The sequence below is a fragment of the Hyalella azteca genome, unplaced genomic scaffold, assembly GCF_000764305.2.
Source record: "Hyalella azteca isolate HAZT.00-mixed unplaced genomic scaffold, Hazt_2.0.2 contig9715, whole genome shotgun sequence".
NCBI lineage: Eukaryota > Metazoa > Arthropoda > Malacostraca > Amphipoda > Hyalellidae > Hyalella > Hyalella azteca.
The window spans coordinates 29,644-46,330 of NW_025939777.1; the positions used below are offsets into that span (position 1 = coordinate 29,644).

General features: G+C 38.8%; 1 protein-coding gene across 1 annotated transcript in view; it reads left to right on the forward strand.

The window, feature by feature from the left end:
• The window catches only part of LOC108680373 (neurexin-1), a 51,117-nt gene that overhangs the window by 24,719 nt on the left and 9,711 nt on the right, over nucleotides 1–16,687 (forward strand). The window contains exons 9-21 of the mRNA XM_047882139.1: nucleotides 1,720–1,827; nucleotides 2,960–3,152; nucleotides 4,267–4,464; nucleotides 4,843–4,986; nucleotides 6,457–6,710; nucleotides 7,272–7,380; nucleotides 7,879–8,126; nucleotides 9,156–9,327; nucleotides 10,213–10,455; nucleotides 11,566–11,727; nucleotides 13,164–13,283; nucleotides 13,838–14,019; nucleotides 15,857–15,928. Coding sequence (XP_047738095.1) covers nucleotides 1,720–1,827; nucleotides 2,960–3,152; nucleotides 4,267–4,464; nucleotides 4,843–4,986; nucleotides 6,457–6,710; nucleotides 7,272–7,380; nucleotides 7,879–8,126; nucleotides 9,156–9,327; nucleotides 10,213–10,455; nucleotides 11,566–11,727; nucleotides 13,164–13,283; nucleotides 13,838–14,019; nucleotides 15,857–15,928 — 2,205 coding nt within the window. The remainder of the gene's footprint in view (nucleotides 1–1,719; nucleotides 1,828–2,959; nucleotides 3,153–4,266; nucleotides 4,465–4,842; nucleotides 4,987–6,456; nucleotides 6,711–7,271; nucleotides 7,381–7,878; nucleotides 8,127–9,155; nucleotides 9,328–10,212; nucleotides 10,456–11,565; nucleotides 11,728–13,163; nucleotides 13,284–13,837; nucleotides 14,020–15,856; nucleotides 15,929–16,687) is intronic.

Sequence of the window (16,687 nt, forward strand, 5' to 3'; positions counted from 1 at the left end):
AGAACAAGTTTTGATGATTTTTCGTACGTCTAACGAGTTTATATCCTCGTTAGTCGTTTGTACGTGTAGAGAATTCCGATGCTCACTTCTAATATACAAATAGAGAGTTTCGATGCGCGTGTGTACTACATATAACGAGTTTCGATGCTCGTTTTCACGTTTAACAAGTTTCGCTGCTATGCGTAGAATCACGTGCAATTTCTTAACTGGGCTATTCTCTATAGACTTCATATGTGCGTGTATGAGATGGATGCGTTTTCTGTGTTGGTCACCGGCTTTATGTACGGAAAACTCTTCCTGGCCTCACTCTTCTTACTTCGTCCAGCTGACACAACGCGGAAACAATTAAAGTTTCACTATAAATGGCTAAACAAAATGTAATCTAATGTTTAGTTTCATGAAGGGATTGTATTGGTTTCGGAATGTTTGAGAGTTGCTTGATGTCGTACCTCTGCTCGCATTTGACAATGTTAAAAGTTTGATAGTACAATAAACCAAGATTCAACCCATTATAGAAAAGCTATATGTGCAGTTTTTCATGAAGCATAAAACAGCTGCTGTTATTTACTACAACAATAAATACGAGTAATAAGGATCTCATGAAAATAACTGCCATCTGTATCACAATCAACTTAATGTATCATTATATTCAATTTTCTTCAATTGATTAGAAATGTTTTCCTCCTTATTTTGCCTGTTAATATCAGAGTACCGTCACTAACATCAAAATCAAGTTAGGTGGTCAAATCCAGTCATTTCTTTGCCCGGAAACCTCCTCTATCTACGTCATCTCGTTGTTCTATGACAAAGAACATTAAAATGTAATCGAAGGAATAGGAATCTTCCTACCTATATATCACTCCGTAAAGAGAGTATTTCTTCAATTAGGTTTGTCATCCAGCTACGGAAAGTCTGACATTTATTAATTTATTAATAGATGTTGTTACTTATTAACAGCGCCTTTACATCGAGGTTCGTGACCATTGGGATTTTTCAGATGCTCATGTTTAATACTAGCGCGAAACGATGCATATGATTTTTCGGGTCAAATTTTCCATTTTTCATCATATACTGAAGATTTTTGTACTGTTTCCTTCAGTACATACCATGCACTTTCTTCCGTAAATACCGTGTATTTTATTTTGCGCACATACTCTTTTATGTATACACCGTGTAATTACTCCGCACCTAACGAATAATTTATTTAGTATCTATTGTATATTTTATGCTTGTTTGCAACGTATGCTGGACAATATTTCACACAGGTGCGTCTGATGGTGGTCAAAAATAAATAATTTGTATAATTTTTCATGTTCCAGGCACAGGAATATTATTCGCTTTAATAATCTCTTACCTATGTAATTGGATGACCTCCATGTTTTTCAGAGTCATATCCCTGACGTGACCTTTTTCAGTGCAGTTTGTCTAACAGCTTTTCTTCGCGACGATCACGAATCACTTTTCATGTTTCCAGGTCAAGTTTAATTATATATTAATTACTAAGCATTTTATTATGTACCAGTTACTAAGATATTTATTATATGTCAATTACTGAGGTATTTTGCTTGTTTTTTTTCTGAGCAGATCTTGCCCCCCTGGACCGCCCTCAACCAAGGCAGTTTCAATATATATAAATTACTGACAAATTTGTTATGCATCAATTACTAAGATATTTATTATATGTCAGTTAATGAAGTATTTCTTTTTTCTTCTGCACAGATCTTGCCCCCCTGGACCGCCCTCAATCAAGGCACTCTGGCTTTCAAGTTCCGCACCTCCGAGCCTGACGGACTCCTCATGTACAACCCTGGGACTGTTACTGCCAAGGTGACAAATAAGAATTAAGTTGACTTAACTTAATATAATTCATTAAAGAATCAAATCATTGTAGAAACCTGGAAAAATAAAGGTGAACTGTCACCGTCAAGGTGACCAAAAGTTAATTTAGTTGACTTAACTTAATAAAATTCATTAAAGAATCAAATCATTGTAGAAACATGGAAAAAATAAGGGGGAACTGTCACCGCCAAGGTTACCAAAATGAATTTAATTTACTTAAGTTAATAAAATTCATTATAGAATCAAATCATTGTAGAAACACGGAAAAATAAAGATGAACTGTCACCGTCAAGGTGACCGAAAGTAATTTAGTTGACTTAACTTAATAAAATTCATTATAGAATCAAATCATTATAGAAATATGGAAAAATGAAGTTAGAATATTCGTCAATTCCTCCTTACGCTGCGCTGATAGCGTTTAAAGATGAAAGTTTTAAAGATTACCACGGTTTTTTGCAAGCACAATTATGAAATTAAATTTGATTCTTTCTGAAACCGTTTTTGAGGTTATAAAATCTGCTCTGGTTATAAAATTTCAAGTTAAATATTTAACTTTAAATTTCTTTCTGCTTGAAAAAGATGAAAGAAAACAATTCTCGTTTCATTAGTTTAACATACACTCAGCTTTGAAGGCAAAACATATCACTTAAAAGTATCATCTTTTTTACAAAGAGCAGGATTTCGCCCTGGAAAGGATGAACAGACAACGATTCTCTTAGGGACATAATATTATATGACTTTTGATTTTTTGGGTGATTTTTTGCCTTTGAAATGATAAACAGAAAAGTGCTCTTTTATGAACTCCTGAAGCAATAATGAAAAACACAAAATCCTTTTTTACTTGACTGGGGGATTTTTGTTTTGAAATGATGAACAGACCTCGTTTCCCTCCCTAGCGTACGTATAGAGTAACATTGTAGAGCAAAAATAATATAATTCATTTTTTTATTTATGAATGATGGATAGACATGGGTTCTCCAATTGCCTTATGAGACATTTATTTAAGGTATAAATATTTTTTAATTTTCCAGTGTGATTTCTTCGCCCTGAAAATGACTAGGATTCTCTAATTGTGTTATGGGGCATTTATTTAGGGTATAAAATAACTTTTAATTTCCAGGGTGATTTCTTCGCGCTGGAAATGATGGACGGGCAAGTCTACTTCCACCTGAACCTCGGCTCAGGCGCCCACAAGGTTAAGGTGACCATCAGGCGCGTGGACGACGCGCGCTGGCACGAGATCTCCTACAGCCGCGACGGCAGGGAGGGCGTCGTGGCCGTAGACGAGATCGTGCAGGACTTTACCATGCCAGGTCAGGATACTTGGCTAGGGCAGGATACTTGGCTAGGTCAGGATACTTGGCTAGGTCAGGATACCATGCAAGGTCAGAATACTTAGATAGGTCACGATACCCAGCCACGTCGTATAGGACTTCACAATCGTAAGGCAAGTTCAAAATTGCAAAGCCTTCAGTTTTACTTTGTTTTCAATTTTATTTGCCCAAAATTACGTCGGTAATAACTGACTCTGCCAAGTTTTGCCTGTTGCACCACTACAGTGCAAGCCAATAGAATTGAGTTCCTAAATTATCAGCCAGGGGCCATACTTTCAAAACTCGCTAAGTGAATGTAAGTACTTACGCTCTATTTTCTTGTCTATGATTGGTGGATTTTGCTTGAAAGGCCGTCAATGATTGGCTGATGAACTTACGATCTCTTAACTTTTTTTGAAAGTATAGGCCCTGATCTAATGTCTCCGATCCTTATGGAAAGTGCACAGCTTTCGATAATAATATATCGATAGTAATAATTTCCTTGAATTGTGTACCCATACTTAGTCAACGTGTCAATGACCAGCGCTAATGAAATAAACTAATGCGTACTTTTTCAATCCACGTGGCCTGGTGACTTTCAGCAGGTAGAAGCGCATTCACATGTCTATAATAACAAACTCTTGAATTTACTACCAATTCTTATTCAACATGTTAGTTCCCATTTATCATGGAAGAAAACATAAATATTTTCCATTCCATGCGACCAGGTGACTCCAATCAGCTGGACGCACATACATTTGTCGAAAATAATAAACACTTGAATTTTCTACCAATTATTATTCAACGTGTTCAATACCATCAATCAATGAAGCAATATAAATATTTAGGAAGAAAACATAAATATTTAGGCAGAAAACATGAATATTTAGGAAGAAAACATGAATATTTAGGAAGAAAACATGAATATTTAGGAAGAAAATATGAATATTTAGGAAGAAAACAAATATTTAGGAAGAAAAAATGAATATTTAGGAAGAAAACATAAATATTTAGGAAGAAAAAATGAATATTTAGGAAGAAAACATAAATATTTAGGAAGACAACCTAAATATTTAGGAAGAAAATATAAATATTTTCCATTCCACGCGACCAGGCGACTCCAATCAGCTGGATTTGGGCGGGAACCTTTACGTAGGAGGGATAGGGTCCGCGGAGACGATGGATGGAGTGAGAGTTCCTCCAGAGCTGTGGATGGGGCGGCTCAAGAAAGGATACGTTGGATGTATGAGGGATCTCGTCCTTAACGGACATGCCATCGACCTGGCATCCTACGCCAAAAAACAGGATTCGGGTTAGTTGAATTTCGTGATGTAAATATGAGCTAAAATACATTATCAAAATCTGTTAATTTTTTCATAAGTATTTGAGTTACCGTATTATCTTAAAACAGGAAAAGAAGCTCGTCTTCATAAATTCCTGTGACTGATTAATATTAAAGTACACATTTAACTTATTTTTCCTGTAGGACTTTTGTCATGAATTTTTATATGTCTTCATATAAAAATCTATGAGAAAAAGCCTGAGAAAAACTATTACATAGAAATAAGCTTAATTTGGTTGCATATATTATTATATATATACATATTACATATAATAATAATATAATATTCATATTATATATATATATTTATTATATAATAATAATATAATAATATTATTGTGTTTGCAGGCTCAATCCTGCAGATGTGCCACAACGACGGGGGATCCTGCGAGAGCGATCCTTGCCTGCACGGCGGCTCCTGCACGCAGGGCTGGGGGAGGTTTGTGTGCGACTGTACCAACACCGCCTTCGTGGGGCCAACTTGTGGCAGAAGTGAGTCTCATCAAACTTATTAAATTATAATAAATTATTATTACATCAATAAAGTTTATAGTGGCAGAAGTGAGTTCTCATCAAACTTATTTAATTATATGAGAATATTATTACATCAATAAAGTTTATGATGGCAAAAGTGAGTTCTCATCAAACTTATTTAATTATATTAAATTATTATTACATCAATAAAGTTTATGGTGGCAGAAGTGAGTCTCATCAAACTTGTTTAATTATATGAGAATATTATTACATCAATAAATTTTATGATGGCAAAAGTGAGTTCTCATCAAACTTATTTAATTATATGAGAATATTATTACATCAATAAAGTTTATGATGGCAAAAGTGAGTTCTCATCAAACTCATTCAAGTATATAAATTATTATCAAAGAAGTATACAAAAAATTCGATCAAGATAGAAATAATCGACTAATAAGCGGTTACTGTTTTCAAACTCATTTGATTTTTTAGAAAATATTCGATTAATGTTAAAATATTGCGTTTTAATAAGAAATTTCTGTGGAAATTAATTCATTTTCTGGAAAAGTATTCGATAAATATTGAGTTTCAGAAAGAAAGTACGAATTAAATTATTTAAAGCATTTATAATGCAAGGATGAATTGAATATAGAAATATTCAGCCCAATGTGAGTTTTAAATGTTATTAATGATTTCAGTGATTGATTCTTTGGCATTAGAATTACTGTATATGTTCTCATTTTATTCAGTAATAGAGTACGTACATTATTTATTTTTATATACGTATTATAGAGCTAGAAGCTAAACTAGTTTGTAAATAAAATGTTCGATGAAGTTACCGTAGATTTATTAACATATCTAATTGCCGATGGCGTTGAATTTTCAATTATTCTAAAATTTGATCGTTTTAACTTCGTGCAAAAATTCCATTTGGGCTCAAAATTGAAGATGCTTTCATAGACAAAGAAATTGGTTATGCTTTTTTATTTGGTATTTTATTAGTCGTATATATTTTCCACTGAAATCTAAATAAGATCGAATTAGGTTTGGTTGTCCATGTTTTTACGCAACTTAAAGTTTTATTGCCCATATTAGGTAGAAGATTAATTTAGATGTTTTTATGATATGAGTTTTCTTTTGATTAGCAACGTTGCAGTGACGTTGAACTACAAAATATCAAATCATTAAATTTAAATCACTATTAATTGAATACTTTTATCTAGGTGCATCAAGTCCAAAATTATCTAATTTCTATGTAACATGTGACGAAATAAACTCATAGCCCTTACTAAATTGATCTGAAATGTAAATATCAATTCTTGTAAACGCGCACTTCATCACGAAAATGTTAAGATTCGGCGAAAGGACTAACGTCCTAATGAACGCTGCAACCGCTATTATTTATAATTAAGTGAAACAATAATTTTTCAGTAATCATTAAATAATCGTTATAAATGCATTAAAAATAATTCTTGTATAATTACCTAGACGCTGCCACGCTGAACTTCAACGGCAGCCAAGGCCTGTACATCACCAAGCCCAGGGAGGACGCCAGTCAGGCTGAGCAGATTACGCTCAGGTTCAGCACGACTCACGCCTCAGGTCTCCTGCTCAGAACCTGGTCACCCGCCTCATCCGCCTCACCCGCCTCACCCACGTCCAGCCTCATGGATGACACCATCGAGATGGCCCTTATTGGGGGACAGATACGAACAACCCTTAAAATAGGAGGCAGGGTTAAGGTGAGACCCTAGTAAGGCTTGATGTAGGGGGAAGGGATAAGGTGAGACCCTAGCAAGGCTTAATGTAGGAGGCAGGGTTAAGGTGAGACCCTAGCAAGGCTTGATGTAAGGGGCAGGGTTGAGGTGAGACCCTAGCAAGGCTTGATGTAAGGGGCAGGGTTGAGGTGAGACCCTAGCAAGGCTTAATATAGGTAACTTATTTTAATTGAAACAGTATTTACAATAATAATTTTATTCATCACTTGCAGATTTACGATTTGGACTTTTTATATAATAAATATTTTATCGTTATGTTTTTTCAATTAATATTTGCTTCAAAAGTCATACTTACAAAATACATTTACCCTTTTCCATTCATGATTTTTTCGCTGCCAATATTTGGCAGGATTCTGTGATTGAAATAATTATGTTACTGACGGAAATACATATTTATATTGAGAATATTGTATTTTAATTGTGCACTTATTATTATTATATAGTAGTATCAATATTATATTGCCTTATTATTATAATGGATTAGTAGTATTATTATAATATTTTTAATATTATTATTGACTGTAGGAAGTTCATGTTGGCCACAACCTGAACGACGGCCGCTGGCACCGGCTGCGCTACTTCAGACGCGCCTCCGCCCTCACCGTACAGCTCGACACCGAGCATCCTGTGACGCGTGAGAACTGTTCCTGCCCTGTGACCGTTGTGACCATTACGACAACAGTTACGACCATTGTGACCATCGTAACCATTGTGACCATCGTAACCATTGTGACCATCGTAACCATTGTGACCATCGTAACCATTGTGACAATTACGACAACGGTTACGACCATTGTGACCATCGTAACCATTTGCCAATACACCAGGGCTAACCATCCACAACACATCATATTCGCACAATTAACCTTATGTGTTGATGTCTCAAGACACATCATAGCGAACCGAGTTGGGATACAGAGATTAAAGCTCTGTATATTCTGATGTATTAGCCTTATGTAGTGGTGTGTATTAGCCTTATGTGGTGGTGTGTATTAGCCTTATGTGGTGGTGTGTATTAGCCTTATGTGGTGGGATGTATTAGCCTTATGTGGTGGTGTGTATTAGGCTTATGTAATGTGATGTATTAGCCTTATATGGCAGTACATAATAACCACATATGTTACTATCTTAGGACACATCATATCAAACCGCGACGTGATTCGCTACCAAAACATATACGTGGGTCATGTCCCAAACTCGACGATGGACTGGCTGATGAGCTCGATGACCTCCTCGAACGTTGTATCCTTGGAGGATACGAGACCAGGAGGTCCTCTGCACAGCTCCGTGGCGCCCTTCGTGGGGGACATGCAGAGCCTCATGATCAACGGCCTCGAGGTCTTCGAGCAGGCCAGGAGTGGCCACATGCCTGACATCCAGGTGAGTGGTGGTGTATCCAGGTGAGTGGTGGTGTGTCCAGGTGAGTGGTGGTGTCCAGGTGAGTGTTGGTGGTGTCCAGGTGAGTGGTGGTGTGTCCAGGTGAGTGGTGGTGTCCAGGTGAGTGGTGGTGTCCAGGTGAGTGGTGGTGTCCAGGTGAGTGTTGATGTCCAGGTGAGTGGTGGTGTCCAGGTGAGTGTTGGTGTGTCCAGGTGAGTGTTGTATTGGTGTCCAGGTGAGTGTTGATGTGTCAAGGTGAGTAGTGGTGCCCAGGTGAGTGTTGGTGTCCAGGTGAGTGTTGATGTGTCCAGGTGAGTGTTGGTGTGTCCAGGTGAGTGATGGTGTCCAGGTGAGTGTTGATGGTGTCCAGGTGAGTGTTAATGTGTCCAGGTGAGTGTTGATGGTGTCCAGGTGAGTGTTTATGTCCAGGTGAGTGTTGGTGTGTCCAGGTGAGTGTTGATGTGTCCAGGTGAGTGGTGGTGTGTCCAGGTGAGTGTTGATGTGTCCAGGTGAGTGTTGATGGTGTCCAGGTGAGTGGTGGTGTGTCCAGGTGAGTGTTGATGTGTCCAGGATGAGTGTTGGTGTGTCCAGGTGAGTGTTGATGTGTCCAGGTGAGTGTTGGTGTGTCCAGGTGAGTGTTGGTGTGTCCAGGTGAGTGTTGATGTGTGTTCCAGGTGTTGGCTAGCGTTGAACACGTTTTTGTTATTAGCCTATTCGTGTCTGATGAAAATAATGTTCGCGATGATTGAGAGCAATTCATTTGTAAGTTTCATGACTTCCACAATGCTTCATTACTCTCATTACATCACCTAATTTCGAAATATAAATTCGTTATTTACTGGGGTAAATTGATCCTTCTTGTTAACTTATACATTTTTAAATATATAGTTGAGAGGAAACAAATATGTTGAGTATTTTCATTTTTTACTTTCATGCTTATCAAACTTCAATGATAACATTCTCATTGTGTAAGTAAGACTGCATGTGTGACCTCATGAACAATTAACGGTAAACCTAAATAAATGTTTACAGGTTACGGCTAAGTTCGGCACGGTTCGTCCGACCGTCCATCATCCCGTGTCCTTCAAGACCACCACGGCCTTCGTTGCTCTGCCACAACTCAGATCCTACGCCTTCATGGACATCTACTTCCAGTTCAAGACCATCCAGGCTTCAGGAATTATCATGTACAACGCTGGAAAAGGTGGTAACATTTCTACCTTTTCTCCATCCGTCCCATTAGCTCCATTTCCATTAGCTTCTTTCTACAATCCTGCATTTTCAACAATGCTAATGTATATTGTTACAGAGATCCATATTTGCTTCTTGATTGGTGTTTAATTGTTGAATATTTCTCATTTATGGTCCTTTGAACTATGCTGTATTTGCCCATATATTGATTTTTTTAGCCCATTTCTATCCTCCATTTGACATTGAAGCCCATTTTCCCACTAATGATGGCTTTCAATACTTAAATGCTATCATGATGGAAAGCTTAGTTTCGGCGATATTATAATTTTAATGCGCATTCATTATTTGAGATGAAATTCATGATGACTGTTCTCGTGGTCTCGAGTGCTTCGTAATGGCCGACAAGTAATCACTAGCAGAAATGAGTTTGACTTTCTCCGTAATGCGATACACTTTTTAGCCCATTTTCTCATTTATGGAAAAAATGCGCTATTGTGCTCGTTATGTCCGTCCGTCCGTCCGTCCGTGACTTCACGTTTTCGTCGACGAGAACATGCGCGCTCTGTTACTCACTGCAGTGAGGAGTACTGAGTTATATTTTTATTGGCCATAAATTTGTGGATATAAATTTTATATCTATTGGCCATAAATTTGTGGCCATCGAGTTGGCCAATGGCCACATCCTTTTAAGATAAAATTCCTTCCTTATATTCATATTTTTCTCGCGATCTCGAGAATTTTATAATGGACAGTACTTTCCATGACAGGCCACGACTTCCTGGCCATCGAATTGGTCATGGCCAATGGCCACATCCATTTAAGATAAAATTCCCATTACTTATTTATATTTTTCTCGCGATTTCGAGAATTTTATAATGGACAGCACTTTCCATGACAGGCCACGACTTCCTGGCCATCGAGCTGGTCAACGGCCACATCCACTTGGTATTCAACCTGGGCAGCGGTCCGATCCAGTTACGGGACTCGTCCAAGACTGCGCTTAATGACAATCAGTGGCACTCAGTGACGGTGGGGCGGCCCTCAGCACACCGCCACACCCTCATGGTGGATGACGACACCGCCATCGTCACCAGCACAGGCAGCAACCGATACATCGACTTGCAGGGATACCTTTATCTTGGTGGGTTATAAGTCACCCCACTCAATTTGCTGATTTATCTTGCAACTCACCCTCTTCATTTGGTGATTTATCTTCAACTTTGGTAGGTTTCTTCTCACCCCAATCAATTTGCTGATTTATCTTGCAACTCACCCTACTTATCTTGGTGATTTATCTTAAACTTTGGTAGGTTTCCTCTCAACCCCACTCAATTTGCTGATTTATCTTGCAACTCACCCTATTTAATTTGGTGATTTATCTTAAACTTTGGTAGGTTTCCTCTCAACCCCACTCAATTTGCTGATTTATCTTGCAACTCACCCTACTTAATTTGGTGATTCATCTTAAACTTTGGTAGGTTTCCTCTCACCCCACTCAATTTGGTGATTTATCTTAAACCTTGGTGAGATCTCTCTCACCCCACTCGAAATTATATGTTTTTCTGTACCACAAATTACCAATGTTTACATTCACATTAAACTTCATTAACTACATTCAAATTCCGACAATACATCGATTCATTCCTCCTAACTAACAGCATTTATCTTATCATACATATTTATGCCAATAATCTTCCTTGGCATTTCCAAATACGTCATTTTCTTTCTGTTATTCTGATCTTTCTTCAATTTAACATAATATTTTCCTTTAGACTTACGATACAGCATTTGCATCCATGTTGTATGTTCTTAAGAGAATATTTTTAATATTATTTTTATAGCATATGTTTCTAAATCTTCTTAATAGCTTCTTTATATCGACCAAAATCTTTTGTATTTTACAAACAAAACAATCCGAATGCCCATGTACCCACAGGGGGCGGCCCCCCGTTGACCCTAATGCCCATGTACCCACAGGGTCCGTTGACCCTAATGCCCATTTACCCACAGGGTCCGTTGACCCTAATGCCCATGTACCCACAGGGTCCGTTGACCCTAATGCCCATGTACCCACAGGTTCCGTTGACCCTAATGCCCATGTACCCACAGGGTTCGTTGACCCTAATACCCATGTACCCACAGGGTTCGTTGACCCTAATGCCCATGTACCCGCAGGGGGCGTGCCCCCCGTTGACCCTAATGCCCATGTCCCTACAGGGGGCGTGCCCCCTTAATGCCCATGTCCCCACAGGAGGCGTGCCCCCCGAGATGTACCCGTCGCTGCCCCGCCACGTGGTGTCGGGGCGCGGGTACCAGGGCTGCCTGGCCTCCATGGAGCTGCAGGGCGACGCGCCGGACCCCGCGGGGCGCGACGTGCCCGTTAGGAGCAGCAACGTCCGCACGGGCTGTGATGGTGAGCACGGGCTGTGATGGTGAGCAGGGGCTGTGATGGTGAGCAGGGGCTGTGATGGTGAGCAGGGGCTGTGATGGTGAGCAGGGAGTGTGATGGTGAGCAGGGGCTGTGATGGTGAGCAGGGAGTGTGATGGTGAGCAGGGCTGTGATGGTGAGCAGGGGGTGTGATGGTGAGCAGGGAGTGTGATGGTGAGCAGTGACGGGTGTGATTGATGTCAGGAGTAGCAAGCACCTTGTGAACGACAGGAAACTGTCATTCCCAAAATCACTTGTTTTTTTAATCATTCATCTGTACTATTTTTAATGTGACCCTATGAATTACGCTATTTACGAGGTAGCACGCATGGTATAGTCACGCCAAGTACATTACGTTAGGACTTGTGAACTGCGTGACTGTGGCTGGTCGTGGTTGTGGCTGGTCGTGGTTGTGGCTGGTCGTGACTGTGGTTGGTCGTGGTTGTGGCTGGTCGTGGTTGTGGCTGGTCGTGTCTGGTCTAGTTCAGAACGGTGGCCCAGTGGTTACAGTTCATAGTACCAAGATTGGCGCAGAGAGGCGCGGGTTCGATCCCAGCTCTGTGCGCCAGTTTCTGGTCAGAATCGGCAAGGAGGCCGGACGGTTAAGCAATGCAAAAATTGTAGCAGTGAGTTGCGAAGTTCGATCCCGCAACAAGCTGTGGATGTTCTGCGATGGTAAGAATCGGCGACAGGCCTACGGCCTACTAAACGCTGAAACTGCTGTTATTATTATTATTTATTATTATTATTATTATTATTATTATTAGTTCAGAGACTTGTCTGTGCTGGAGCAATGCGGTCGTTGCTTAATCAGCTTGTAGCTATCCTGACTTTATGCTGACAATTGTTACCATGTGCAATATTTATTGCAATAAGAAGTGTCTTGCTGTGCAGTTTTAATTGTTGAACTCCATTATTGATGAAGCTTAATTGACTATTTTACCCGGTGCAAATAATCATTTTAAATGAAAGTGATGTTGAATATATTATTTTATCGTTCTGTGATATTACGATTTTATGAGTGTGAGTATCGTTCTGTGAGATTATGATTTTAAGAGTGTGAGTTAATAAACTATTTTAAGAGTGATTTCTCGTGATTTTATCAATGGCCATTGAACCGGCATTTATACTGACGATGGCTAGGAGAGTTACAGCTACAGACGGCATTGAAGGTAGTAATTGACTAAGCACAGTTGCCTGAAATTCATTTATATATTGTCAAGGCCTCGAGCTGTAAGTGTTCGCCCCCTGACATTAGCGAACTGTAGATTCAACTAACGTTAGTTAGCTTGTAGCAGCTCTGGCCGGTGACAACCTGACAAAATAATGAACGAGTAATGTAATGGCTGAGTATTGTAATGGCTGAGTATTGTAATGGCTGAGTATTGTAATGTATGAGTAATGGACAATATGGCGCGCAGGTCCCAGCAGTCAGTGCCGCGCAGACGCGTGCAGTAACGGCGGTGTGTGCGTGCAGCAGTGGAACAGCTACTCCTGCAACTGTGACATGACCTCCTACACCGGCCCCACCTGCAGTGATGGTGAGGCCCTGCAGTGATGGTGAGGCCCCATCTGCAGTGATGGTGAGGCCCTGCAGTGATGGTGAGGCCCTGCTGTGATGGTGAGGTCCTGCAGTAATGGTGAGGCCCTGCAGTGATGGTGAGGCCCTGCCTGCAATGATGGTGAGGCCCTGCCTGCAGTGATGGTGAGGCCCTGCAGTGATGGTGAGGCCCCATCTGCAGTGATGGTGAGGCCCTGCAGTGATGGTGAGGTCCTGTCTGTAGTGATGGTGAGGCCCCACCTGCAGTAATGGTGAAGCACTGCAGTGATGGTGAGGCCCTACAGTGATGGTGAGGCGCTGCAGTGATGGTGTGGCCTCACCAGCAGTGATGGTAAGGCTCCTGCAGTGATGGTCAGGCCCTGCCCGTGCCTAAGGCTATTTATTAGTATGGAAATCTCATTAAATTTATTTAATTTTCCCGTGCCCAAGACTATTACTAATATAATATAATATAAAAATAATATATAATAAAATATAATATAAAAAATATAATATCGAAATCTGATTAAATTTATTTAATTTCCCCGTACCCAGAGTCGACGGCGTACGAGTTCGGTCAGGGTACGGGCGTGGTGACGTTCGAGTACCCCGAGGGCCAGTACCAGGACAAACATAAGGACCTCCTCGCCCTCGGCTTCATGACCAAACAGACGGACGACGCCACGCTCCTTAGGCTAGACTCCGCCAACTCTAATGACTACGTCGAGCTAGAAGTGGTCTGTATATAATAAAAATATAGTAAATATATAATGAAAATATAATGAATAATATAGCTAGTGTTGCTGCTAACTATACAAGATAATAGTGGATGAGTGGAAGTGGTGAGTGAATACGTGAGAAATATATCAATATTCTATTTAACCCTGCGATTTGCTAGTCAAATAATAAAGGTGATTGGTGAAAAACGCGAAATATAGCTAATATTGCAAAATATAGCCAATATTCTAGCTAATCCTTCCAGTTACGAGTCGAATAAAAGAGAAGGTGAGTGAATATTTCGAAAAATATCTAAATTAATCCAAATCCTCCCTAGCTCTTCCAATTAATTATTGAATAATATATAGGGGTTGGTCAAAATGAGGGAAACGCCTGACATTTTGATATCGTAACTTTTGAACATGTTATAAACAATGAAAACGTGATATGTTTTTATGTTTTATTGTTGTTGATAATTGATATTTTATCCATGGACAGATATTTTTAGTAATTTTTTGTGTCTATAACCTAACTTATAACACATAACTGGCAAATCTTTCTGACTTTCAAAGAGGCCAAATTGTTGGCGCCAGTATGGCAGGTGCTAGTGTGACAGAAACTTCCCGAATGCTTGACGTTTCTAAAGGTGCTATCTCAAAAGTAATGACTGCTTTTGAAAGAGAAGGAAAAACGTCCTCAGGCAAAGTACAGGTCTGGCCGAAAGTCAAAGTTGTATGAGAGAGACTGTCGGTTCCTAAATCGTGTTGTGAGGGACAATCGAGAGACCACGGTTGTTAAAATTACTGCAGACCTCAATGGACACCTACAGGACACAGTTTCTATAAAGGCTGTCTGCCGAGAAATGCACAAATCTGAATTCTATGGAAGAGCTGCAATTAAAAAAAACTGGTTTCAACTACAAATTCTTCAAAGCGTTTAGAGTGGTGTAAAAACCTCCAGAATGGAACCGTCGAGCCGTGGAAAAATGTAATTTTCTATAGGGCGAATCATCGTTTACATTATTTCCAACCTCTGGCCGAGGTTACGTGTGGAGACAGCCAAAATAGTCATTTAATCCCGACTGCCTCCTCACAACCGTAAAACATGGCGAAGGGATCTGTGATGATCTGCATGGGGTGATATTTCTTTGAAATCCGGTGGAGCAATGATTTCTCTACATGGAAGAATTAACAGCCGAGACCATTTAAGAATTTTAAAGAACCAAGTTCGTCCAATGGTTTAAGCACTGTTATAACAAGGGAACGCCATCTTTCAAGATGATAATGTCCCCGATCTATACAGCTGGAATTACTGAAAAAATTGCACGAGGAACAGTCTAATGAAATGGAGCACCTTATTTAGCCACCACAATCACCAGTCAGTAGTCGATTCCCGCTACCATCGTCTGTAAAAGAGCTGGAGGGAGTTTTAACTGAAGAATGAGTTAGCATTCCTTAGGCAATAATTCATAATTTGTATGCTTCAATACCTCGGAGAATTGAGGCTGCAATTAATTATTATGAAAGATTGAAAATAGAAAATTTGAATTTCGATAACTTTTCGTAATTGTTTGGCGAGCTGCGTATAACTCAATGTTCTTAATTAATACATGTTCTTTTTTCTTGCTTGAACTATTCGTTTATCTTGCTTGAACTATTCGTATGATTCTCTGTATGAAATGCCTATAATAAATTAACAATGTAGCAATTACCAGTTTACTATACCCTAATTCCCTTTTAAAATTATCTCAATTGTCTCAATTTAATGCATAACTAGTGCACATTTGTTATATTTATATTATTGGTATGATTTTGTATATTATTATGTTATATAATTTGTATAATTTGACTTGGACAGGTGGACGGCAAGGTTGTGATGGTTTACAATATGGGCACTGAAGACCATCCTATTGCCGAACCCGTTGCTCAGGTTTGAAATGTTAATCTTAATTAATTAATTATTCGGAATTAATAGTTTCCACGCAATAATAGTTAGTTAATATAATATAATAATAGTTAATAGTTTCCACGCAATAATAGTTTCCACGCAATTTGTAATTAAGAAGTTATTGTTGTTTCCAGTTCATATTTTACTCAAATGTTCTGCTTTTACGTCACCAAATTTTTATTTTAAGAATATTAAGTTGTACTTCCCAACTCACGTTGTTAATATCGCTAGAATTCATCGTTTCGGGGATAATTCTGAACGCTTCTTTGTTCCAGTAAAGAAAATAGTTGTAAAAAATAGAAAATGGTTGCAAGTATTAAAAAATAGAGAGCAGTTGTAAAGTAATGTAGAGAATAACTAGATCTTGAATTAAAGGTATCTTCTTATGAAAATATCTAAGAGTAGACCAAATATGATTACTTTTTGTTATGAAAATTTAAGAAAATTAGAGACGCTGAAATTTTGGACTTTTCATCTTAAATATTACTTTACTATCGAATTTTGGATAAAAATTGCAAAATCAACTAAATCGTGGTTTAGTTTAATCATCAAAGTTGAACAGCTCTGAAAATTTATGTTAAATTATTTACAACTCATAAAAAATGTATAGTGAAATAATGAATTATTCGCTGAAAATTCATGGTAAATTATTTTACAATTCATAAAAAATCTATAGTGAAATAATGAATTTATTCGCTGAAAATTCATGGTAAATTATTTTACAATTCATAAAAAATCTAT